Genomic DNA, 26,660 nt, shown 5'->3' with positions numbered 1-26,660 from the left:
GAAATCCCTGCATATGTACACAGCATATTGTTAGAAACACACACATTCACAATAAAATACACTATCATAACTCAAAAATAATGGTATGAACAAAGTATTTTAGGAGCCCGAAAAGAGCCATTAATTCTGCTTTTGGGTAATTCAGAGAAACCTTTGAAGAAGAAATGGCATTTGACCTGTGCCATTAAGAATGGGTAGGAATTTGTCAGGTGGAGAATGGATGAAAACACACTCTTAAGCATTGGTGCAGAATGGAGAGAGGTACATATGTGAATATGTATGAATGAGTGGAGAACAGAGAATAATGTATTTGAATATTTAAGCACTTTGGAGGAAGTTACAAAAGATGTTGCTGAAAGGCTATCTGTGGTTATTTTGGGAAATTAATGATTATAGTTTATGGATCCAGAAATTTTGTTTCTACATCTTTGTAAATAGAATATAAACTACTTTTTTTTGGGTTATTTTTTAGATTTGTGACAAAGTCCAGTTTTTAACAATGCTGAAATCAAATGACTCCTTGTTTTCCTTGGATAATTTGTTTTTTGACAAAACAGATGAAGCTGAAAAGTAAGTCTGCTTTAAAGAATGATAACAGTATATTGCTTAAGTGTTTTTGATTTTTAGGGCATTTTAGTTTTCTCTCTGGTAAATTTATAAATAAAAAATGAGGGATCAACAGAATGTTATTTCAGGTATATGCTTGGTAAACATGGAATTCAGATATAAAGGAGTAACTGAAGTTTAACATGTTACAATTTTAAAAACAGAGTAGATTCTTGTCTATTTGGCTTTCATTCATTTGCATTTCTGGTTTGTTCAGATTATTTTTTGGCTAAAGTAAAGACTGAAAGTAATAGTCAAAGAGTAGCTCAGGACAAGGAGTGATGATGGCACCTTTTGGAAACAGAAAGGGCAGTGTGCCAAAGGCCAAGTGTGATAGGCAGATTCAGTGCAGGCAGGAAGTAGGGGTGGAAATAAAGATGTGGTACCAAAGGAAATATGAATGGGGAATAGGGAGTCTGTTAAATACTGGCTTTTATGGATTTTCACATGTGAATCACTTTAATTCTAAGTTTTCTATGTTCTATCGTATTACCCTTTTTAATGAAGCATTGAGTAAATTATTTACTGCTTCATTTATTCTTCCATTCATTCAAATATTAATTCAAATATTGACTGAATGCTGAAAGGGATATAAAAAGAATGAAACAGACTTTTACTTTAAAAAACTTAAAGCCTATTTGAGGTTACATACACATATAGAAAGGTCATTCATAAATAATGTGACCATGTAATTCAGACTGGGACACTTTTGAGAGTGAAAGAGTGCAGCCAAATGAAGCAACAGGTGTTAATCAAGACTGACCTGGGCAAATTTGGAACATATGGTTGCTCTTCTAACAATACAAAAAAAAAAAGTGCAAAGCAAATTATAAGCATATATTCATGCAAAGGAATTTCAGATTTGGAGAGAGACTTGGCCCAGACTGTTTAGGTCAGGCTTTATGGTAGTTGGGGGAGACTTCAGGCCTTGAAGGACTGGATAATTCTTTTTTAAAAAAAAATATTTATTTATTTATTTGGTTGCACCGGGTCTTAATTGCGGCAGGCAGGCTCCTTAGTTGTGGCACGTGGGCTCATTTGCTGTGGTATATGGACTCTTAGTTGCAGCATACATGTGGGATCTAGTTCCCTGATTTTGTGAATGTAAGATTAGAAATGGATTTTGAGTGAGCATACGCTCTGCTGCCTAAAACAATGCCTGGCACATAGTACTCAGTAAATAATTGTTGAATTGATTAATGAACGAAAAAAAAACAGCTGAACTTCTATAGTTGGATATAGGGGTAGTGTCGGGTATAGGGGTAAGCCAAATAAAGAAAATAGTTTTGAACAAAGATAAGGAGGGACAGAATGTATTATCTGTTTGGTATACAAGTAGTTCACTTTGGTCTGTACTATAAGGGACATGTAGGAGAATTGAAACTGTAACATGACCTAAGGCCTCTAGAAAGTTTGGTGTTATTTAGAAGCCATTGAAGGATTTTGAATGGAATAACATGAAAACAATTCCAAATTAATGCGATAGGAGTATATGAAATATAGAGAGAAAGCCCAGAGGCAGTGAGGTCAATTAAAACACTATTGTTCTCAATCAGACATAAGTTGCTTAGAGCCTTGATTAGGATAGTGCTAATGGAAATACAAGGAAGCGATGTATTCAAGAAGCTTTATAAGGAAGATGCAATAAGAGACAGTATGTGTCTGGATATAGTGGGTAAAAGATTGTACTATGGCTTGGATTCTGGGTGATGGGGAGAATGATGACACCTCTGGAAAATACAGAAATCAAAGAAGATTTGATTTTATGGGGAGGCTGAATAGAGAGCCAGATGTGTGCTTTTTGTATCTTGTTAACATCTTTCTTGGATTTTCAGGAATAGTCTCTGTGCAGAAAAGAGTTAATATACCAGGCCCAAACCACTATCTTTGAAAAGGCCTACTTGTAAGGTTGGCCTCTGGCTGGAGTCTGAGAACTTGGATTTTAGGAAGATTCCTACCGTTAACTGATAAATTAGCTCACTGTGTAAAAACTGTTTATAAAAATAACGTGGTTTAGGGCTTCCCTGGTGGCGCAGTGGTTGAGAGTCCGTCTGCCAATGCAGGGGACACGGGTTCATGCCCCGGTCCGGAAAGATCCCACATGCCGTGGAGCAGCTGGGCCCGTGAGCCATGGGCGCTGAGCCTGTGCGTCCGGAGCCTGTGCTCCACAACGGGAGCAGCCACAACAGTGAGAGGCCTGCGTACCGCAAAAAAAAAAAAAGGGGGGGGGGTGTTTATAATGAACATCTGCTCTTCTGGGAATCTGGAATTTAGGTATGTGCCAGAGAGGGATGCCTACATGAATAGCCCTCAATAAAAACCCTGGGCATTAAGTCTCTAATGACTTCCTTTGTTGACGACATTTCATGTGTGTTGTCACAACTTGTTTTTGGGGGAATTAAGCACATCTTGTGTTACTCTAGTGGGAGGGGACCTTTGGAAGCTTGTGCCTGGTTTCCCCTGGACTTCACCCCACAGTCATCAGTAGGACTATATGCTGAGTCCTGTAAGTTGTCCTAGGGAATCACTGACCCTGGCGGTGATCTTGGGGACTCTGTGACATAGTCCTAAATTTCCGTTGCTTTGGTGTATCGTCAGACAATCTGTCAGACATTGTCAGGTGATGTGTTGCAGATTTTTGATTTAGAAAATAGAGATGTAGTAGCTATGTTTGAGGAGCTGTGAGAGGCAGAAAATTGAAAGACTGGGCCTCTCACTTCTGGGAGTTTAAAATCCTAAATAAAGAGAGAAGAAAAAATCATAAAATCCTTGGGACTTGGCTTAGACAGTTTATGTGGTATTCTTCTCAACTTTATTTTGTTACCTGACACTTACCTTTTTCTTCTAATTAAGGACAAGCCAACTTTGGTTGGAAAGGAAACATTAAAACATTATCTATTAATAGGATCACAGCTGAAAGATAAGGAACAGTAGTTAACAATGCAAACAGGGTGACAAAAATCTCATCAATTACTGTAGGTTTACAAAGTGATTGTCAGTTTCAACTGTTTTCTTGGATATTCCGTGGTTATAGATGGTTCTGGACCAAGAATATTTGGGCTAAGACATTAATTTGTAATAATGTTTTAGGAGTACTCTAGAATACCAATACTGGTGTCATTTATACACTTGTGACCCATGATTAGATGTCAGGTGTATCATCAGTAATTTGTTACTTGTATTGGTTAAGATGCTAAAGTTTCAGAATGATTTACTACTTTCTTTTTCATATTGGAGCAGATTTAAGATTCCTGTCACAAGCATTTGAATTGGAGAAAAGAAAATGGAGTTATAGCCATTATTTAGGTAGCATATCTCACATAGCAGTGTCATTAATCACATGACACACAAGGAAAACAAGAATGCTGCTATATAGGGATAAGTCAAAGTCACCGCAGAAAGGTAGTATATTAAGTTTAAGAGTCTGTAATTGAGTAATGTTTCATTAATAAATACATAGTTTCTTTTTTTTCTTAAATAAAATTATTTTATTTTAGTTTTTATGGCTCTGAGAATTCACATTTTAAAAAACACATATGGAGAGGTATTACAAAACATTTAAGGTAGGCCATGATTACATTTATTTGTTCATAGGCTGTGTAAATTTTTTTCTTTTGAATTTTTGAATTTTATTTACCTTTTTATACAGCAGGTTCTTATTAGTCATCCATTTTATACACATCAGTGTATACATGTCAGTCCCAATCTCCCAGTTCATCCCACCACCACCCCCATCCCCCCGCCACTTTCCCCCCTTGGTGTCCATACGTTTGTTCTCTACATCTGTGTCTCAATTTCTGCCCTGCAAACCGGTTCATCTGTACCATTTTTCTAGGTTCCACATATATGCGTTAATATACGATATTTGTTTTACTCTTTCTGACTTACTTCACTCTGTATGACAGTCTCTAGATTCATCCACGTCTCTATAAATGACCCAATTTCATTCCTTTTTATGGCTGAGTAATAGTCCATGGTATATATGGACCACATCTTCTTTATCCATTCATCTGTTGATGGGCATTTAGATTGCTTCCATGACCTGGCTATTGTAAATAGTGCTGCAATGAACATTGGGGTGCATGTGTTTTATTGAATTATGGTTTTCTCTGGGTACATGCCCAGTAGTGGGATTGCTGGGTCATATGGTAATTTTATTTTTAGTTTTTTAAGAAACCTCCATACTGTTCTCCATAGTGGCTGTATCAATTTACATTCCCACCAACAGTGCAAGAGGGTTCCCTTTTCTCCACACCCTCTCCAGCATTTGTTGTTTGTAGATTTTCTGATGATGCCCATTCTAACTGCTGTGAGGTAATACCTCATTGTAGTTTTGATTTGCATTTCTCTAATAATTAGTGATGTTGAGCAGCTTTTCATGTGTTTCTTGGCCATCTGTATGTCTTCTTTGGAGATATGTCTATTTAGGTCTTCTGCCCATTTTTGGATTGGGTTGTTTGTTTTTTTAATATTGAGCTGCAGGAGCTGTATATATGTTTTGGAGATTAATCCTTTGTCTGTTGATTCGTTTGCAAATATTTTCTCCCATTCTGAGGATTGTCTTTTCATCTTGTTTATGGTTTCCTTTGCTGTGCAAAAGCATTTAAGTTTCATTATGTCCAATTTGTTTATTTTTGTTTTTATTTCCATTACTTTAGGAGGTGGATCAAAAAAGATCTTGCTGTGATTTATGTCAGAGTGTTCTTCCTGTGTTTTCCTCTAAGAGTTTTATAGTGTCCAGTCTTACATTTAGGTCTCTAATCCATTTTGAGTTTATTTTTGTGTATGGTGTTAGGGAGTGTTCTAATTTTATTCTTTTACATGTAGCTGTCCAGTTTTCCCAGCACCACTTATTGAAGAGACTGTCTTTTCTCCATTGTATATCCTTGCCTCCTTTGTCATAGATTAGTTGACTGTAGGTGCGTGGGTTTATCTCTGGGCTCTCTATCCTGTTCCAATGATCTATGTTTCTGTTTTTGTGCCAGTACCATATTGTCTGGATTACTGTAGCTTTGTAGTATAGTCTGAAGTCAGGGAGTCTGGTTCATCCAGCTCCGTTTTTTTCCCTCAAGACTGCTTTGGCTGTTCGGGGTCTTTTGTGTCTCCATACAAATTTTAAGATTTTTTGTTCTAGTTCTGTAAAAATGCCATTAGTAATTTGATAGGGACTGCATTGAATCTGTAGATTGCTTTGTGTAGTATAGTCATTTTCACAATATTGATTCTTCCAATCCAAGAACATGGTATATCTCTCCATCTGTTTGTATCATCTTTAATTTCTTTCATCAGTGTCTTATAATTTTCTGCATACAGGTCTTTCGTCTCCCTAGGTAGGTTTATTCCTAGGTAGTTTATTCTTTTTGTTGCAATGGTAATTGGGAGTGTTTCCTTAATTTCTCTTTCAGATTTTTCATCATTAGTGTACAGGAATGCCAGAGATTTCTGTGCATTAATTTTGTATCCTGCTACTTTACCAAATTCATTGATTAGCTCTAGTAGTTTTCTCGTAGCATCTTTAGGATTCTCTATGTATAGTATCATGTCATCTGCAAACAGTGACAGCTTTACTTCTTCTTTTCCAGTTTGGGTTCCTTTTATTTCTTTTTCTTCTCTGATTGCCATGGCTAGGACTTCCAAAACTATGTTGAATAATAGCTGTGAGAGTGGACATCCTTGTCTTGTTCCTGATCTTAGAGGAAATGCTTTCAGTTTTTCACCATTGAGAATGATGTTTGCTGTGGGTTTGTTGTACATGGCCTTTATTATGTTGAGGTAGGTTCCCTCTATGCCCATATTCTGGAGAGTTTTTATCATAAATGGGTGTTGAATTTTGTGAAAAGCTTTTTCTGGATCTATTGAGATGATCATATGGTTTTTCTTCTTCAATTTGTTAATATGGTATATCACATTGATTGATTTGTGTATATTTAAGAATCCTTGCATCCCTGGGATAAATCCCACTTGATCATGGTGTGATCATGAACCTTTTAACGTGTTGTTTTGTTTGATTCTGTTTTGTTTGATTCTGTTTGCTAGTATTTTGTTGAGGATTTTTGCATATATATTCATCAGTGATATTGGTCTGTAATTTTCTTTTTTTGTAGTATCTTTGTCTGGTTGTGGTATCGAGGTATCCTTCCTTGTCTCTTGTCACATTCTTTATTTTAAAGTCTATTTTATCTGATATGAGTATTGCTACTCCAGGTTTCTTTTGATGTCCATTTGCATGGAATATCTTTTTCAATCCCCTCACTTTCAGTCTGTACGTGTCCCTGGGTGTGAAGTGGATCTCTTGTAGATAGCATAGATATGGGTCTTGTTTTTGTGTCTATTCAGCGAGCCTGTGTTTTTTGGTTGGAGCATTTAATCCATTCATGTTTAAGGTAATTATTGATATGTATGTTCCTATTACCATTTTCTATTTTTTTTTGCGGTACATGGGCCTCTCACTGTTGTGGCCTCTCCCGTTGCGGAGCACAGGCTCCGGACGCACAGGCTCAGTGGCCATGGCTCACGGGCCCAGCCGCTCTGCGGCATGTGGGATCTTCCCAGACCGGAGCCTGAATCCATGTCCCCTGCATCGGCAGGCGGACTCTCAACCACTGTGCCACCAGGGAAGCCCTACCATTTTCTTAATTGTTTTGGGTTTGTTTTCGTAGGTCCTTTTCTTCTCGTGTTTCCCACTTAGAGAAGTTCCTTTAGCATTTGTTGTAGAGCTGGTTTGGTGGTGCTGAATTCTCTTAGCTTTTGCTTGTCTGTAAAGCTTTTGATTTCTCCATCGAATCTGAATGAGATCCTTGCTAGGTAGAGTAATCTTGGTTTTAGTTTCTTCCCTTTCATCACTTTAAATATTTCATGCCACTCCTTTCTGGCTTGTAGCGTTTCTGCTGGGAAATCAGCTGTTAACCTTATGGGAGTTCCCTTGTATGTTATTTGTCATTTTTCCCTTGCTACTTTCAGTAATTTTTCTTTGTCTTTAATTTTTGCCAATTTGATTACTATGTGTCTTGGCATATTTCTCCTTGGGTCTCTCCTGTATGGGACTCACTGCATTTCATGGACTTGGGTGGCTATTTCCTTTCCCATGTTAGGGAAGTTTTTGACTATAATCACTTCAGATATTTTCTCAGGTCCGTTCTCTCTCTCTTCTCCTTCTGGGACCCCTATAATGCGAATGTTGTTGCGTTTAATGTTGTCTCAGAGGTCTCTTAGGCTGTCTTCATTTCTTTTCATTCTTTTTTCTTTATTCTGTTCCGCAGCAGTGAATTCCACCATTCTGTCTTCCGGGTCACTTATCTGTTCTTCTGCCTCAGTTATTCTGCTATTGATTCCTTCTAGTGTAGTTTTCATTTTAGTTATTGTATTATTCATCTCTGTTTGTTCTTTAATTCTTCTAGGTCTTTGTTAAACATTTCTTGCATCTTCTCGATCTTTGCCTCCATTCTTTTTCCGAGGTCCTGGATCATCTTCACTATCATTATTCTGAATCCTTTTTCTGGAAGGTTGCCTATCTCCACTTCATTTAGTTGTTTTTCTGGGGTTTTATCTTGTTCCTTCATCTGGTACATAGCCCTCTGCCTTTTCATCGTGTCTGTCTTTCTGTGAATGTGGTTTTTGTTCCACAGGCTGCAAGATTGTAGTTTTTCTTGCTTCTGCTGTATGCCTCTCAATAAATACATAATTTCTGATGTTATATCTTTATTAACATATATTCATACTTTTATATTTTATATAGCCATCCAGACAATGAAAAATCTTTGGATTGGTTTCTGCCACCTGCTCCACTGATTTCGGAAATTCCAGAGACTCAAGCATTAGAGGAAGAAATAGAAAGTCATAAACTGTTAGGTAAATTGTCACATATTTTTTGGGAAGCCAAACCCATTCAGCTCGTTTCAATGTAAAAAAGTCTAATATTGAAATATTAATTCTTTTTTTAATGGAATAAAATGAAAGTTAGAGACCCATTCAAAATAGTGCTTAGCAAATCTTAAAATCTGAAACATTTTCCCTCTCCATACTTACATATACACACATATGTATATTATATGCATAAAATATACTATCACACATACCTGTTATATTGTTCTGTGAATTTGTTTCCTCTTACCGTGAAAATTGTCAGTGCTATTTAGTTTTTGCCTTATCCTTTACTAAAGGTAGGATCCTCTCGTTTAGGAAACCAGATTCATGAAATATATTGAGTGAAAAAAACAAGATGCAGATTATATATAGTTTGTTACCATCTTTACAAAGCTAGAAAACAAGCACACTCAAACAGTATATGTGGTCTAATGTGATATTGTTGGTAAAACTGATTTTTAAATTGAGTGGTAGGTTCATGCATGTACATTTTATTATTAAGCTTCATAATTTTTATATATTTTATATATGAAAATACATATTATATACTCTTGTATGTACCAAATCATATGTAGAATTATTACATATATAAAATATGATAATTCTCTTATATGTTATAATAGAATACACACCCATATATAATACATATTTGTAGTAGTATAGTATGTACACCTAAATGATAAAGCAAATTTAAGCCATGGGCTTCCTTGGTGGCGCGGTGGTTGAGAGTCCGCCTGCCAATTCAGGGGACACAAGTTCGTGCCCTGGTCCGCGAAGATCCCACATACCGCGGAGCGGCTAGACCCATGAGCCATGGCTGCTGAGCCTGTGCGTCCGGAACCTGTGCTCCACAACGGGAGAGGCCACAACAGTGAGAGGCCCGCGTACCGCAAAAAAAAAAAAAAAAAAAAAAAATTAAGCCCTAATGAGGCCTCCAGACTCCTTCCAAACCTTTCAGATAAAGTCTCTGTAAAGACACCTTTAAAATTCTGTCACCTTGATGAAAGCATTCCTTTATCTTAATTTTAGAAACAAGATTATAAATTTAAAAGCATTGTGTCATGTATTTTAATACTGAATCTATTCAGTAACATTTTATATGATTGGTTACTGTATTTTTGTGTATAAATTATTTATATAAAATTTTAAATCTTCATAATTATACAATTATATCATTTGTAGTAGATAAATACTTAAACATTATAATTATGGTTATTTCTGTGGGTCAGAAATTAAACCTATTTTATAATGTAGGTTTAATATAAATTTCAAATTTAATTTCATTAATTCTTAACTAATTTCTGAGTATCCTGTAGTGTTATGATATACCATAAGAGTAACAACTACCTGTATTTCAAAATCACATATAGTATTACAGATTATCTTGTTATTTTCATATTTACCTAGTAAACTGTTTTGAAAAATTTTATTAAATTTTTCTATCATCATTTTGAAAATTTGTTTTCCAGGAGAACATGTAGTAATTAAAATATTCCATTTTTGTAGGTCAGAGAAAGAGGTCAAAAATGTTACCATCAAATTTGAAGATCACTAATGAAGACACAAATTATATTTCACAAACACAAAAATTCCAATTTGCCTTCCCTTCTAATGAATATGAAGAAGATGATCTAAATTTTGGAGGGGCAGGTAACAATGACTTACATGTTGCTGGCAAGCTGACATATGGTTCTTCTCAGAAATGGAAAAATCACACTGGTACTGAGATAGCACTTGAGAAAAATGTTCCGGATGATACAAAGTTAGTTAATTTTGCACAAGATAAAGGAGAGAGCATGTCAGCCTTCTGCAAGAGGTAATTAATTAAATGAAGTAAATAATATTCAATGATAAAGTTGAATATTTATGTGTATGTCCAGACGTATGAAGTATGGTAGACTCTGAATGAGAAAAATATCAACAACAAATAGAGTCTACCAGGGACTTACCTGGTGGTCCAGTGGGTAAGACTCCATGCTCCCAATGCAGGGGGCTGGGGTTCGATCCCTGGTTGGGGAACTAGATCCCGCACGCATGCCGCAACTAAGAGTTCACATGCTGCAACTAAGAAGTCCGCACACCACAACTAAAAGATCCCTCACACTGCAACTAAAGATCCCGCATGCCCCAACTGAGACCTGGTGCAACCAAAATAAATAAATAAGTATTAAAAAGCAAACAAAGAAAAAACCAAACAGAGTCTACTATGTACTAGACGCTCTGTTAACTGTGGGATTCTAGCCATAAGTTCTTGCCTTCAGAGAACTTAACTGTTTATTTAGGGAAAGGCAGATGGTAAATAAAAATAATTGATTGAATACTTTTTGCACCACAATTATTTTGATGAGATACATGGTTAGAGCAGAGGTTCTCAAACTTTTTGTTTCCAGGACCCCTTTACCCTTAAAAATTACTGAGGATTCCCATAGAGCTTTTGCTTATTTGGGTTATATCTATTGATATTTAACCATATTATAAATTAAAATTACGGAAAAAAGTGTTATGGAAATTGTTTTGATCATATGAACTCTCTGAATCTTGACCATCGTTTGAGAACTGTTGTTAATATGAGGTCCTAATGTGCTCTGCACAATCAGGGAAGACTTTCCTGAGGAAATGGTATTTAAGCTTAACATTAAAGGAGGAATAGAATCAAGCTGAATGCAAATAAAGAAGGAGAGTGTGCCACGCAGAAGGAATAGTATGTGCAAAAGTACTAAGGTAACGCAGAGCTTGGCTTATTCTTAGAAATTTTTCTTTAGTTTAAAGTAAGAGAGAATGCTAAGAGATAAAGTATGGAGGGACCAAGTCATTCAGAGTCTTGTAGGCCATGAAACACTTTGTACTTTTAAGGCAGTGCTTATTAAACTGTGGCCCATGAACTCTCTGCATCAGAATTACCTGGAGTGCTTGTTAAAAATTTGGATTCCTGGTTTCTACCTTAGATGTATTGAATCACAGTCTGGATAAAGGTGGGGATGGGACCCAGGAATCCAAATTTTTAACAAATTTTCTAGGTGATTGTTATGCACACTAAAGTTTGAGAACCGTTGTTCTAAGGTCCTGGGTTTTAAGCAGAGGAGTAAAATTAGATTTTCTTTTTTATTTGATGTCCATTTTGGCCCCAGTATGATAAATTAGAAGAGAGCTAGAATACATTGTGAAGGGTCACTTAGGCTATTTTATTAGTGTAGGTGAGAGAAGATAGTAGCCTGACCTAGGACGGAGATAACAGGAATGAGAAAGTTCAAAGTTATTTAGGAGATAGAATTCCCACAGGACTTAAATGACGTTTGGATACGAGACCTGACTCCTAGGTTTCTGGCTTGAGCCAGAATGATGAAGGATGATAGTGTTCTTTCATGATACAGAAAACTGTAAAGGAAGAATAGGAGAAGGTGGTGAGTACAGATTTGGACATGTTGATTTTGGGTACTTACAAATTGTCCAAATAGACAATTGGATGTATGGGTTAAGGATTCAGAAGAGATCTAGTTGACAGTTTTTGTTTTCTCTGTGACATAAGAGACAAAGTCATCTGTGGAGTTTGAGGGGAAAAGTGGGGGTATTGAGCAAGTATGAGAAGAGTGGAAGAAATTGTGGAGAATGGGAAAGCAACTAATTAGAATAATGGTAGGATTTTTGGACACTGTAAAGGGCCCAGTTGAGGTTGATGTCTATGAATTGAAAAACAAATTTTATTAACATGTAATTCGCATATCATAAAATTCATTATTTTGAAGTGTACAGTTCATAGTTTTTAGTGTAGTCACGGAGTTGTGCAACCATCACTGCTCTCCAATTTTAAAATGTTTTTGCTGCCCCAAAAGAAACTCTATACTCATTAACAGTCCCTCCCCATTCCTCTTTCCCCCATCTAGCCCCTGACAACCACTAATCATTTTCTGTTTCTGTGGGTTTACCTATTCTAGACATTTCATATAAGTGGAGTCATACAATATCTGACCTTTTGTGTCTGGCTTCTTTCACTTAGCATAACATATTCAAGGTTCATCCATGTTATGTCATGTATCAGTATTTTATTCTTTTTTATGGCCAAATAATATTTCATTGAATGGGTATATCACATTTTGTTTAATGATCTATCAATTGATGGACATTTGAGTTGTTTCCACTTTTTGGCTATTATGAATAATGTTGCTATGAACACTCATGTATACGTTTTTAGGGGAGTGTTGACCTCCTGGGAAGTCAAAAAATGAAGTATAACTTTATAGTTGGCCCTCTCTATCCGCAGTTCTGCATCAGTGGATTCAGCTAACCTCAGATCATGTAGTACCGTAGTAGTATTTATTGAAGAAAAAAAATCCCAGTATAAGTGGTCTGGTGCAGTTTAAACCTATGTTGTTCAAGGGTCAAATATATTTTAATTCTTTTGGATTTATACTTAGAAGTGGAATTTCTGGGTCATATGGTAACTCTATATTTATCTTTTTTGAGAAACTGCCAAATTGTTTTACAAAGTAACTATACCACTGAACAGTCCCACTAGCAATATATGAGGAATCCGATTTCTCCACATCCTTGCCAGCACTTGTTGTCTGTCTTTTTTATTATAGCCATACTAGTGGGTGTGACGTGTACTATTGTGGTTTTGATTTGCATATTCCTGCTGACTAAAGATGTTGGGCAACTTTTCATGTGTTTATTGGTTATTTTTATATCTTCTTTGGAGTAATGTCTATTCAAATCCTTTGCCTGTTTTTCTTTTTTTCTTTTTTTTTTGCAGCATGCGGGCCTCTCACTGTTGTGGCCTTTCCCGTTGCGGAGCACAGGCTCCAGACGCGCAGGCTCAGCGGCCATGGCTCATGGGCCCAGCCGCTCTGCGGCATGTGGGATCTTCCCGGACCAGGGCATGAACCCGTGTCCCCTGCATCAGCAGGTGGACTCTCAACCACTGCGCCACCAGGGAAGCCCCTTTGCCTGTTTTTTTAATTGCGTTGTCTTTTTATTGTTGAGTTGTAAGTGTTCTTTATTCTGGATAAAAATCTCTCATCAGTTACATGATTTACAAATATTTTCTCACATTCTGTGTGTTGTTTTTCACTTTTTTATTTGTATCCTTAGCAGCCCCAAAGTTTTTAATTTTAATGAAGTTAAATCCAAGTTTTCTAATTTTTGACTGGACTTTTGGTGTCCTATGTTGATTGGACTTTTGGTGTCCTATCTAAGAAACCACTGCCTAATCCAAGTTTGCAAAGACTTACTCCCACATTTTCTTCTAAGAGTTTTATAAATTTAGCTCTTAAATTTAGATCTATGATCCAATGTGAGTTAACTTTTCAATATGGTGCAAGGTAGGCATCCAACTTCATTCTTTTGCACATATATATCCAGTTGTTAAAAAACAAAAACAAAAACTATTCTTTCCCCATGGAATGTCATGGCACCCTCACTGACAATCAATCAACCATAAATGGAAGGTCTGGGGGTTTTCTTACACCATCCAATTATCTGATTCATCAACACCAATGGGTGTCCAACAATTCAATTCAATTTTCATACTAACTCCTGGAGTTAGCATCAGACCACATGGGTTAAGGGTTCAGTCCCTTGCCCTACTTGAAATGCCAGCCACAAATAGGGTGGCAGGCTACTGACATTTCTGTCTTGCAGACTACAAATTTGGGAGTTCCCACTACCCCACATTAGATGTAATAATTTGCTAGAATTACTCACAGAATTAGAAAAATGCTTTACTTATGTTTACCAGTTCATTATAAAGGATACAACTTAGGAACAGCCAAATGGAAGAGATGCATAAGGCAAGGTATGGAGAGGAAGAGTGTGCAGAGCTTCCATACCCTCTCTGAGTGTGTCACTCTCTCAGCACCTTGATGTGTTACCAATCTAGAAGCTCTCTGAACCCCCTGTCGTTTAGGAATTTTTTATTCATGGAGGTTTCATTACATAAGCGTGATTGATTAAATCATTGGCTATTGGTGATTGAACTCAATCTCCAGCCTTTCTCCCCTCCTTGGATGTTGGGAGTGGAGCTGAAAATCTCAACCCTCTAATCAAGTTTAGTTCTTTCTGGTGATCGGTCCCCATCCTGAAACTGTCTAGGTGACAAGGGTCACCTCATCACCTCACCTATTATGAATAACAAAAGATGCTTCTATCACTTCTGTCAAGCAGGGAATTCCAAAGGTTTCCGGAGCTCTGTGCCAGGAACTGGGAACAAAAACCAAACATATATTTTCTATTATACCACATAAAGGTTTTTTTCCATGCTCTCAATTCTATTCTATTCATCTGTATGTCTGTCCTTATGCCTGACATAAGGATATTTTTCACAATGGCATATTCTACACTTTCTTGATTGCTGTAACTTTGTATTGATAGTAAAGTTTTACATCAGGAAGTGTGAGTCCTCCAACTTTGTTCCTTTTTTTCAAGATTTTGCTATTCTGATTTATTTGCATTTTCGTATGAATTTTAGGATAAGCTGGTCAATTTCTGCAGAGAAGCCAGCTGGGATTTTGATAAGGATTGTATTGAATCTGTAGGTAACCTGATGACTATTGCTATCTTAATATCATTAAATCTTCCAATCTATGAACTGGGATATCTTTCCATTTATTTAGGTTTTCTTTAATTTCTTTCAAAGATGTTTTGTGGTTTTCTGTGGACAAGTCTTATACTTATTTTGTTAAATTTACTTATAAGTACTTTATTCTTTTTGATGTTATTTTAAATGGAATTTCAGATTGTCCATTGAAAGTATATAGAAATACAGTTGATTTTTGTATATTGATTTTGTTTCTTCAGTCTTGCAAATGATGATTTTGAATTTTAATATAACTCATCTACCTAACAGTTGTACTTTTTCCAGTAATGTTCCACCACCCGGCTGCAATTATAAAAAACAATAGGTAGTTAGATTCATCTAGAATTGCAGATTTGTAAGATAGTATGATAAAAGGCTAAAGGGGAAGAGGAGCTTAACATATTGGTAAGAGAGTGGTTGAAAAGATAGGTCATGGTATTAAATTCATTAAAGGTATGTGAGAAAAATGAAAGGGAAGATGGTTTGGGAAAAAATAAGGAGATTAATTATAGTAATTTTGTTCTTTGACCTCACTCGTACCTTGAGCAAACAAGCTAAAAGGATAGGAGGTTGTATTCAGAGAATGATATGTCGGAATCATTGATTTGAAAGGAGGAGCAGTTCTGGATAATGATAATGTCTAAGGTGAGAGAGTAGGTGACTGAGATCATGTGAGGGAGAAAGCCACTAAAGATAAAAGCCTAAGAAACTGAGAGAGTAGGATTTCGAATGGGTTGTCTACATGAGTGTTGAAGTAACCCAGATGATGGCAGAGTTTGGGATTGAGAGGAAAAGATCCTAAAGTGACCAGAGGTTGGTATATGATACCTGCCATGAGGAGGGTTACAAGGTGATATAGCTAGACAGCACAGATACTTTTGTGAGAGAGTGGAAAAGTAATGATGTAGATTTGGGGTGGAGAAGAAGACTCTCAACCATCAATACATTGGATGTGGGAGAGTTAGCAGTTTTTTCCACTTAAGAGTTTTTTAAGGAGCAAGAGTTTTCCAGGACAAATAAATATTTTTGTTAAGACCAGGAAGTAAATATAAAATTCAGTAAAGAAGCTGAGGATATGGAGAATGTGGAGTGGGAGTTCCAGAGGACCTAGGAAGAATCTGAGGTTCAGAGAATTTAGATAACTAGTATGTGGATAATATTTTTATGGTTTGAAAAACCTATTTCAAACTCTAAAGTCATGCAGCTAGAAAGTGGAGGAGCTTTGGATTTATATCCAGGTTTGTCTGATTCCAAAGTCTGTCCTTTTAACTAATATCACGGAATGTAGCAAGGAGTCATCTTGTGGCATAAGTGTTTTCCTTGTCTTCAATACCATTTCATAATGGGATTCTATTATATTATCTAAGACTAACCATCTGCTTTTGAATTTTCTGCCTTCAAAAATAGAACTGCTGGCATTAAAGGATGCAACTCCACAGTTTGTTCTAAAATACATTTCTTGGGCTTCCCTGGTGGCGCAGTGGTTGAGAGTCCGCCTGCCGATGCAGCGGACACGGGTTCGTGCCCCGGTCTGGGAAGATCCCACATGCTGCGGAGTGGCTAGGCCTGTGAGCCATAGCCGCTGAGCCTGTGTGTCCAGAGCTTGTGCTCCGCAACGGGAGAGGCCACAACAGTGAGAGGCCCGCGTACTGCAAAAATAATAATAAATAAATAAAATTAAATAAAATACATCTCTCTCTAGTTTTTTGAAAGATTGGTCTTTCTCATACAAAAACCTGTCATTAAGATTAATAGTCAAAATAATTTAGAAAGTATTCTGTATTTGTACAGTACTTATTTGGGTGTCATTCCTTACAGAATTCTGTAAGACTGAAAACCTGCCATCACCCTTTTACTTATTCTATAAGGTGCTAGTGTTGTATTAGGAACCCTATTGGTCACTTCTTCCCTTAGGGCTATTGTGAACAAATTACTTTGATGGATTGTCTTTGAATCAGTCAAATATAGTAAATTACAATCATAAGATGGCCTTTCTTTGTTTTCTAGAACTTTACAAAGAACTATTTCTTACACTAAAATGATTATTGAACAGTGTTTGGAAAGTTGGTGCTGGATACTGACAAGAAGTCTCAGTACCTGTCCACATGAGCCTGTCTATAGGGTTGCTTCAGTGGTCTCATGATATAGTTGCTAGCTCCCCTTAGAGTGAGTGATCCAAGAGACCATGTGGAAGTGACAATCTTTTATGACCTAGCCTTAGATGTCACACGCTTGTCCTTCCACAGTACTCTGCTAGTCTCATAGGCCAGTCCTGATTCAAGGAAGGTGACTAATAAAGGGGGTGAGCACCAGGAAACAAGGATCATTGGAACTATCTCAGAGGCTGGCTACCACAGATGGATTTATCTGTGTTAGGAAAAGAAATAATTCAGTGGTAAATTTAGCAAATTATACTTTAGGAGAATGATTAGCTTTTGTGTTCTAATAAACCAAAATCTGTAGGTATTTTTAAAGGGACCAATTTTATGCTAGTTTTTCACATTCTAAGTAACTATTACAAATGCAAATATGTTCTTTTTGCAGATTATTTAAAATATCTGACAATATACATGGAAGTGCGTATTCCAATGATGGAGTAAACTTGGACTCTCATATTGACTCAGTGAAAACTGTCCAAATGGAAATGAGCAAAGGGAAATCATGGAAATATAGCAATAGTAAGCAGAAACCTCAATATTCAGACATTAATATGTTTAGAGCCAGTGATACTTTTTCTGCTTCTGAAATCAGAGAAGGCATAATCAAAGGACCATCTTTTTCAGTTTCCTCCCAGCCTCATGAAGTTCAAGGTAATTCCTTGCTTTTTCAATTGGTTTTCTAAAAGTACAGTCTAGTCTGTATTTCTTAGCATAGGTAAGGATACAAAAATTTGAGTAGGCTATCTCTATGTACAATTTCTTTACTATATTGCATTGTTCTTTTAAACTGTGATCTAATATTGTTTTAACTGTGCTCTCAATAAAAAGTTATACAAATTTTATTGAAGTAGCTTTTATGGAAAAGTTTGAAAATATGCATAAGTATGTAGGATTTTTTTTTTTAGGGGTAACAGAAAATGGTTTCAATTCCTTGAAGGCTGTCACAGAAATCCGTATCCTTTAAATTATTTTAGTACAGCAGCATTATATTTGAAGTCATAATTTTAAAACATTTTGTTTCATTGTGTTTCTGTTTGTTTGTTTTGGTTGACAAGAAGAGGGACAAGTGAATCTTTTGGGTTATGTAAGAGTCCCAATATGTGTGATAGTGCTACTGAAAGTGTGGCCTGTGGACTGGTACCAGTTGTGAACTGTTTGTTACCAGTCTGTGACAAGTACAGATATGAAATTTGTATTACTGAATGAACTGTGAGCATATTTACTTACAAATTGATACAGATAATTTCCTATATTTTGTGTAAGGACAGCATATTGGTATCAACATGGGTAGGGGAAATGACTGAGAATGGGATATTCTGTGGACTGGGGACATTTTTACAAATCTAGTAATTTTTGAAAGAACCTAATTTGCAGATTATACCTATTTACATGTCTGGGTATTTCCAACGTAATTATTTTGAGTATATATGTGTGTTCTGGAGGAAACATTCTCTTTGCTTCTTTGATACTTTGTATATGTCTGTAACAGTGTACTTATTTTATTTTATTATAACTCATCAGCTGTTTCTGTAACTATTTCCCTATGACCTATGAACTCCTTGAAGGCAAGGACCAAGCCTTATGTATCTTCATATCTCCCAATTCATTGAAAGCCATATAAAGAGAAGTTGTTCTGGCAAAGGAGTAGCCATGAGCAAGGGCAAGGGTAAGAAAGTATGGAATATGTTTGGACAGAACAAGCATTCCAGTTTGGGTGAAAAAAGTCATGATTAAAGGAGTAGTAGGGGGACTACCCTGGTGGCACAGTGGTTAAGAATTTGCCTGCCAATGCAGGGGACACGAGTTCAAGCCCTGGTCTGGGAAGATCCTACATGCCGTGGAGCAACTAAGCCCGTGTGCCACAACTACTGAGCCTGCACTCTAGGGCTCATAAGCCACAACTACTGAGCCCGTGTGCCACAACTACTGAAGCCTGCATGCCTAGAGCCCGTGCTCTGCAACAAGAGAAGCCACCATTATGAGAAACCTGCACACCACAATGAAGAGTAGCCCCCACTTGCTGCAACTAGAGAAAGCCCATGCACAGCAATGAAGACCCAACACAGCCAAAAAAATAAATAAAATAAATAAATTTAAAAAAATTCAGTAAAAAGGAATTGTATTTTTTTTTGAAAAAAAGGAGTAGGAGGAAATAATGATGGATAGGTATTTTAGGATTAGATCATTTAATGCCATGAATACCAAGAAGTTTTTATTTTTATTTTTAATATATTTACTAAGCCATGAAGAGAAACCATGCAATATTTTTGAGCAGGTCAAGTTACATTACCTAAGCCATGCTTTAGGATTATGGAATTAGTGACTCAAAGCTGGGGAAGGCTCTAGAGTCCATAAAAGTTATGATCTAGTTGGCAAAACAGTGAATTCCAGATATGGGGCCGTTGAGCTAGAGAAATCTAGGGATGAGTGATTCTAATCCTGGGTACTCTGGGGACTGAGAATTCTGAGGTATAGTTAGAAAATGTTTGCTTGACCACTTGTGAAAAATTGCCTCCAGGGCATATAACTGAACTGAATTAGAATGGGAGGAGGGGAAAATAAAAGGGTTATATATAATATAATAATGTCAGAAATGGCCAGCCATTAGTGCTCCTCTTCATCATGGTGTCTCAGTCTTGTTGCACTTCCTTCTCTCTGGTGATCTAAATAATGTGGGAATGTAGGAAATAGGTTAGCAGTAAACAGTTAAAAGTAGTTTCATTATCTGTATGATGGGAAATTCTTATCCCATACCTGAACTTGCCATAATGTGACTAATTTTTGAAGAGTTTTATAAAGATTTTCTTGCTATCTTAGTATAGCTGAAGTGGTTCTGTTGTTTAGGTCTCTTTGTTAGCTAGACTACTGCCTACTCTTGTGTCCATTGATTTATTGTCCAAAAAGTTCATTTGCTGTCAAACTTGATGAACTTGCTGCACTTTATTGTTTCCAAGTGTATATTTAAAGCGGAAGACTAAATGCTAGTCATGATAATTTGAGAGTTTGGGGATTACTTGGACTTGTTTTCTGATTATTTTACAATATTTTACTATATTTGAATCCTCAGGACAATAGAAGTTTGGTCAGGTTGATCCTGCTACGGTACTGTTGTCATTTTCAGTTCTGCAGACATTCCGCTTCTCCCACCCCACATCCCGTTACAACATGTAATTGCAGTGAGACTGCTGAGAATTTTTCGGACAAAAGGAAAAATTTGATATCAAGTGTTGATAATGATGATAAATGGTATACTTAGTAGCTGAGTTTTCTCATGAGCTAGAAACTGATTTTACATCTACTCTGAATCATAGATTCATTTTTGTGAGTGTAAATTGATTTGGAATTAACTGATGAGAGAAAAACCAGCATGATGACCCACTTGTGGGCTTGTTACAAATAAATATTTTAAAGGAAGAGATATATTTTGAAGGAAAAATGAGATTCGTTCAAAAATTGATGGATTGGGCTTCCCTGGTGGCGCGGTGGTTGAGAGTCCGCCTGCTGATGCAGGGGACACGGGTTCGTGCCCCGGTCTGGGAGCATCCCACATGCCGCGGGGCGGCTGGGCCCGTGAGCCATGGCTGCTAAGCCTGCGAGTCCGGAACCCGTGCTCCGCGATGGGAGAGGCCACAGCGGTGAGAGGCCCGCATGACGCAAAAAAAAAAAAACAAAAAACAAAAAACAAAAAACTGATGGATTGACAAGCTCAGTATTACATTTTTGTTTTGGAATGAGTATTCTGACACAGTGCACAATTGAAAGTAAAATGAAGGTTTATAAATTATCTGCTTGATTTAATAAATGCAAGCCTGTATTAATTGAGTTCTTAATGTGTGCCAGGCATTTGGGATATGTCAGTTAGTAAAACAGACAATTCTTGCCCTTGAGAAGTTAACATTCTTGGGATGGGGGTGGGGAAGAGGATAGATCAGAACAATTGTAACAGTATATAAATAAGTCATATAGTATTTTAGAAGGTGATGAGTAATATGAAAAAAGAAAAAAGTGGGGCAGAGTAAAGGAGATTAAATTGGGAATGCTGGAATGAGGGCTCAGGATTAGAATTAAATAGAGTAATTAGGGTATGTCTTCTTTAGAAGTTGAGATGTAAGCACATGAAGGAAGTGAAAGAGCCAAGGAAATATGGAGGGAAGAACAATCTAGGCAGAGGGAAGTCTTTACAGCAAAACATGGCTGATGTTTTTGAAAAACATAAAAGAGTCCAATAAAGCCAGAGGAAATGAGTCAGAAGCAAGAGTAGTAGGACATGAGGTCAGAAACACAAAGGTGGAGTGGGGAGGCAAGATTATGTAGGGCCTTGTGGCCATATACTTTGAGAGAAATGGGGGAATTTGAGCAGAGAATATGCTCTGATTTAACTTTTATCAGGATCACTTACCACAATCCATCAATTTTTAAATATCTTCATAAAAATATAATTGCTTAAATAACTATGTATTTGTGTTCTCAGATATATTATCTGTTTTATATCTCCTAATTGATTGTAACAGCCTCAGTTCAGGAACTCATTTTCTTCTTTATTTACAACTTCCTGCAGCTTTCTGAGTCTAGTATTCTGCACAGTGTTTCATAAATGTAGTTGACAAATGTGACTCAGACTAATAAGAATCCATGCAAGTACAAATATCTCCCAAACTGGCAATAGACTCTTAACTTGGAGAGGGGACAGTTTATTCTTTTTATCTATTAATATATTTGAGCTTTCTTAGAGGAAGGACGATTTAAGTCCTTGTTGAGCCAGTATGCTGATTATTGCAATTAAATCCACCACTTAGCACAACGAAATTGCCAAAAACAAAGGTATTCAGGGTTAGGTGACCAGCAGCAACACACATCAGCTAATGAAACATAATCAACAGTTAAAAAATGAAATTTGGAATTTTAAAGAAGAGATAAATATAAAATGGCCTCATCAAGATGAATAAGAAAAAAATACCACTCTGGAAAAGATAAACTACATTCTTAGTTCTGATATACTTTTACATATGTATTTACATTTCTTCTATCAGATCGAATTGTCAATGTATAACCCTTATATAACCTTGTTTCTCCATAAGGACTTTACAAGTTCTTTTCAGAATATGGAAGGTGACTGGGGACTGGAATAATTTTAATTCCTCCCCCACCCTAGCTTTATTGAGGAATAATTGACAAATAAAATTATAGTACATTTAAAGTGTTCAATATGATAGTTTGATAAATGTATACATTACAAAATGTTCCCACCATCGAGTTAGTTAGTTAACACATCCATCACCTCACATATTTACCTTTTGTTTTGTTTTGTTTTTTGGATGTGAACACTTAACACTTAAGTTCAACTCTCTTAGCAAATTTCAATTATACAATACAGTATTTTCAACTCTACTCACCATTTTATACATTAGATCCTCAGATCTTACTCATCTTATAGCTGAAAGTTTGTACTCTTTTACCAGCCTCTGTTTCTCCCATACCCCCAGCCCCTGGCAACCACCATTCATTGTACTATTTTTATGTTTGACTTTTTTTTTTTTTCCCAAGATTCCACTTATAAGTGATACCACGTAGGATCTGTCTTTCTCTGTCTGGCTTAATTCACCTTGTATAATGCTCTCCAGTTTCAGCCATGTTGTCACAAAAGGCATAATTTCCTTCTTTCTAAAGGCTGAATAATATTTTGTTATATACATATTTTCTTTATCCATTCATTTCTTAATGGTTATGTTGTTTCCATACTTTGGCTACTGTGAGTAATGCTGAAATGAACGTGGCTATACAGATATTTCTTTGAGATACTGATTCTGTTTCCTTTGGATATAACCCAAGGATTGCTGGACCATGTGGCACTTCTATTTTTAATTTTTTGAGGACACTCCGTAATGTTTTCCCTAAGGACTGCACCAGTTTATATCCTTACCAGTAGTGTACAAGGGTTTCATTCATCCATATCCTTGCCAGCGTTTATCTCTTATCTTTTTGATTATAGCCATTCTAACAAGTGTTAGGTGCCAACTCACTGTGGTTTTGATTGGCATTTCCCTAATGATTACTGATGATAAGCACCTTTTCATGTGCTGTTAGCCATTTGTGTGTCTTCTTTGGGAAAATGTCTATTCAGGTCCTTTGCCTGTTTTTATTTTTATTTATTTATTTATTTATTTTTTTGCGGTATGTGGGCCTCTCACTGTAGTGGCCTCTTCCATTGCGGAGCACAGGCTCCGGACGCGCAGACTCAACAGCCATGGCTCACAGGCCTAGCCGCTCTGCGGCCTGTGGGATCTTCCCAGCCCGGGGCACGAACCCGTGTCCCCTGCATTGGCAGGCGAACTCTCAACCACTGCGCCACCAGGGAAGCCCTGGATGTTTGGTTTGCAAATATCTTCTCCCATTCCATAGGTTGCCTTTTCATTTTGTTGATGGTTTCTTCTGAAGTGCAAAAGCTTTTTAGTTTGATGTAGTCACACTTGTTTATTTTTGCATTTGTTGCCTTTGCTTTTGGTTTCAAATCCAAAACATCATTGCTAAGAACAGTGTCAAGAAGCATTTCCTCTTTGTTTCCCTCTAGGACTTTTATTATTTCAAGTCTTATGTTTAAGTCTTTAATCCATTTTGAGTTTATTTTTGTGTATGGTGTGAGATAGGGGTCTAGTTTCATTCTTTTGCATGTGGATATACAGTTTTCCCATCACCATTTATTGAAATGATTATGCTTTCACAATTCTTGACTCCTTTGTTGAAAATTAATTGACCATATATGCATGGATTTATTTCTGGGCTGGATATTTTGTTCCATTGATCTATGTGTCTGTTTTTAATGTCAGTACCATACTGCTTTGATTACCATAGCTTTGTAATATAGTTTGAAATCAGGAAGTGTGTTACCTCCAGCTTTGTTCTTCTTTCTTAGTATTGCTTTAGCTGGGTTTTTTTTTTTGTGTGTGTGTGTGTGGTTTCATATGATTTTTAGGATTGTTTTTTCTATTTCTGTGAAGAATGCAGTTGGAGTTTGGATAGGGATTGCATTTAGTTTGTAGATCATTTAGGGTAGTGTGGACATTCAGCAATATTAATTCTTTGAATCCATGAATATGAAATATGTTTCCATTAATTTGTGTCTTCAATTTCTTTCATCAATGTCTTATAGTTTTCAGTTTACAAATCTTTTACATCCTTGGTTAAATTTATTCCTTGGTATTTATTCTTTTTGAGGCTGTTGTTAATGAGATTATTTGCTTCATTTTTCTTTCTGATATTTCATTGTTAGTGTATAGAAATACAACTGATTTTTGTATATAGATTTTGTATTCTGCAACGTAACTAAATTTGTTTATTAGTTGTAACAGTTTTTTTAATTTGTTTATTTTATTTTATTTTATTTTTTTGCTCTGTGTGTGTGGAGTCTTGGGTTTTCTATATATAGTTTCTTGTCACCTGCAAATAGAAACAGTTATACTTCTTCATTTCCAATTTGGATTCCTTTTCTTTTTTTTTTTTTTTTTTGTCTGATTGCCATGTCTAGGATATCTAATACTATGCTAAATAAAAGTGGCAAGAATGGACATCCTTGTCTTGTTACTGACCTCAGAGGAAAAACTCAGTTTTTCATAATTGGGTATGAATGTTAGCTGTGAACTTGTTATATACAGCCTTTATTATGTTGAAGTGTATTCCTTCTGTACCCAGTTTCTTGAGGGTTTTTATCATGAAAAGATGCTGTATTTTGTCATATGCTTTTTCCTTATCTATTGAGATGATATGATATTTATTCTTTGCTTTGTTAAAGCAGTATATCATGTTGATTGATTTGTGGATGTTGAACCATCCTATATCCCAGGAATAAATTCCATTTGATCATGGTGTATGATCCTTTTAATGTACTGTTGAATTCAGTTTCATAATATTTTGTTGAAGTTTTTGCATCTATGTTTATTAGGGATATTGTCCTGTAATTTTCTTTTCTTATGGTGTTCTTATCTGGCTTTGGTATCAGTGGAATGCTGGCCTCATAAAATGAGTTTAGAAGCATTCCCTTCTCTTTTAGTTTTTGGAAGAGTTTGAGAAGGATTGGTATTAATTCTTTTAAAATATTTGGTAAATTCACCAGTAAAGCCATCTGGTCCTGGACTTTGTTGGGAAATTTTTGATTACTGATTCAATCTCCTTACTAGTAATTTATCTGTTCAGATTTTCTATTCTTCATGATTCAGCCTTGATAGGTTCTTGTTTCTAGGAATTTTCCTTTTCTTCTAGATTATCTACTTTTTGGCATATAATTGTTCATAGTAGTCTCTTATGATCCTTAGTATTTCTGTCTTATCAGTTGTGTTTTCTCCTCTTTCATTTCTGATTTTATTTATTTGAATCATCTCTACTTTTTTTCTTAGTTATCTTAGCTAAAGTTTTGTCAGTTTTGTTTATCTTTTCAAAAAGACCCAGCTCATTGTTTCATTGATCTTTTCTGTTGTTTTTCTGGTCTCTTATTTATTTCTGCTCCAGTCTTTGTTATTTTGTCCTTCTACTAACTGTGGACTTACTTTGTTCCTCCTTTTCCAGTCCCTTGAGGTGTAAAGTTAGGTTGTTTATTTGTGATATTTCTTTTTTCTTCATTTTGGTACTTATCACTATAAACTTCCCTCTTAGAACAGCTTTTTATCACATCCCAAAAGTTTTGGTATGTTGTGTTTCCATTTTCATTTGTCTCAAGGTATGTTTTTGATTTCCCTTTTGATTTCTTCTTTGACCCTAATAGTTGTTCAGGAGCATGTTGTTTAATCTCTCTATATTTGTGAATTTTCCTGTTTTCTTCTTTTAATTGATTTTTAGTTTCATGCTATTGTGGTTGGAAAAGGTGCTTGATATGATTTCAGTCTTCTTTTAAAACTTAAGACTTGTTTTGTGCCCTAACATATGATATTTCCTGGAGAATGTTCCATGTGCACTTAAGAAGAATGTGTATTCTGTTGCTGCTGAAGGGAATGCTCTGTGTATATCTGTTAGAGCCATCTGGTGTAAGGTTTGGTATAGTTTAAGTCTGATGTTTCCCTATTGATTTTCTTTCTGGATGATCTATCCATTACTGAAAATGGGGTCTTGAAGCCCCCTACTATTATTGTATTGCTGTCTATTTCTCTGTTCAGATCTGTTAATATTTGTTTTATATATTTAGATGCTCCAATGTTGGGTGCATAAGTATTTACAGTTGCTGTATCCTCCCAATGAATTGACCCCTTTATCATTATATAATGACCTCTTTGTCTCTTATTACAGTTTTTGGCTTCAAGTCTATTTTGTCTGATGGAAGTACAGCTACCTCTACTTTCTGCTGATTTCCACTTGTATAGAATATCTTTTTCCATCCCTTTACTTTCTTTGTGGGTCTTTAAAGCTGAAATGAGTCTCTTATAGGCAGCAAATAATTTAGTCCTGTTTTTTTAAATCCATTCAGCCACTTTATGACT

General features: G+C 36.2%; 1 protein-coding gene across 1 annotated transcript in view; it reads left to right on the top strand.

Annotated features, from left to right (window-relative positions):
- The first annotated feature begins 385 nt into the window (after positions 1-385).
- Positions 386-26,660, top strand: part of HFM1 (helicase for meiosis 1) — a 133,357-nt gene continuing 107,082 nt past the window's right edge. The window contains exons 1-5 of the mRNA XM_082615146.1: positions 386-570; positions 8,342-8,454; positions 9,976-10,285; positions 17,585-17,850; positions 18,105-18,152. Of these exons, the coding sequence (XP_082471272.1) occupies positions 500-570; positions 8,342-8,454; positions 9,976-10,285; positions 17,585-17,850; positions 18,105-18,152 (808 nt within the window). The 5' untranslated portion in view covers positions 386-499. The remainder of the gene's footprint in view (positions 571-8,341; positions 8,455-9,975; positions 10,286-17,584; positions 17,851-18,104; positions 18,153-26,660) is intronic.

The sequence above is a fragment of the Mesoplodon mirus genome (assembly GCF_964341445.2).
Source record: "Mesoplodon mirus genome assembly, chromosome: 3".
NCBI classification, from domain to species: Eukaryota; Metazoa; Chordata; class Mammalia; order Artiodactyla; family Ziphiidae; genus Mesoplodon; species Mesoplodon mirus.
This window is presented reverse-complemented; position numbering and strand designations above follow the sequence as displayed.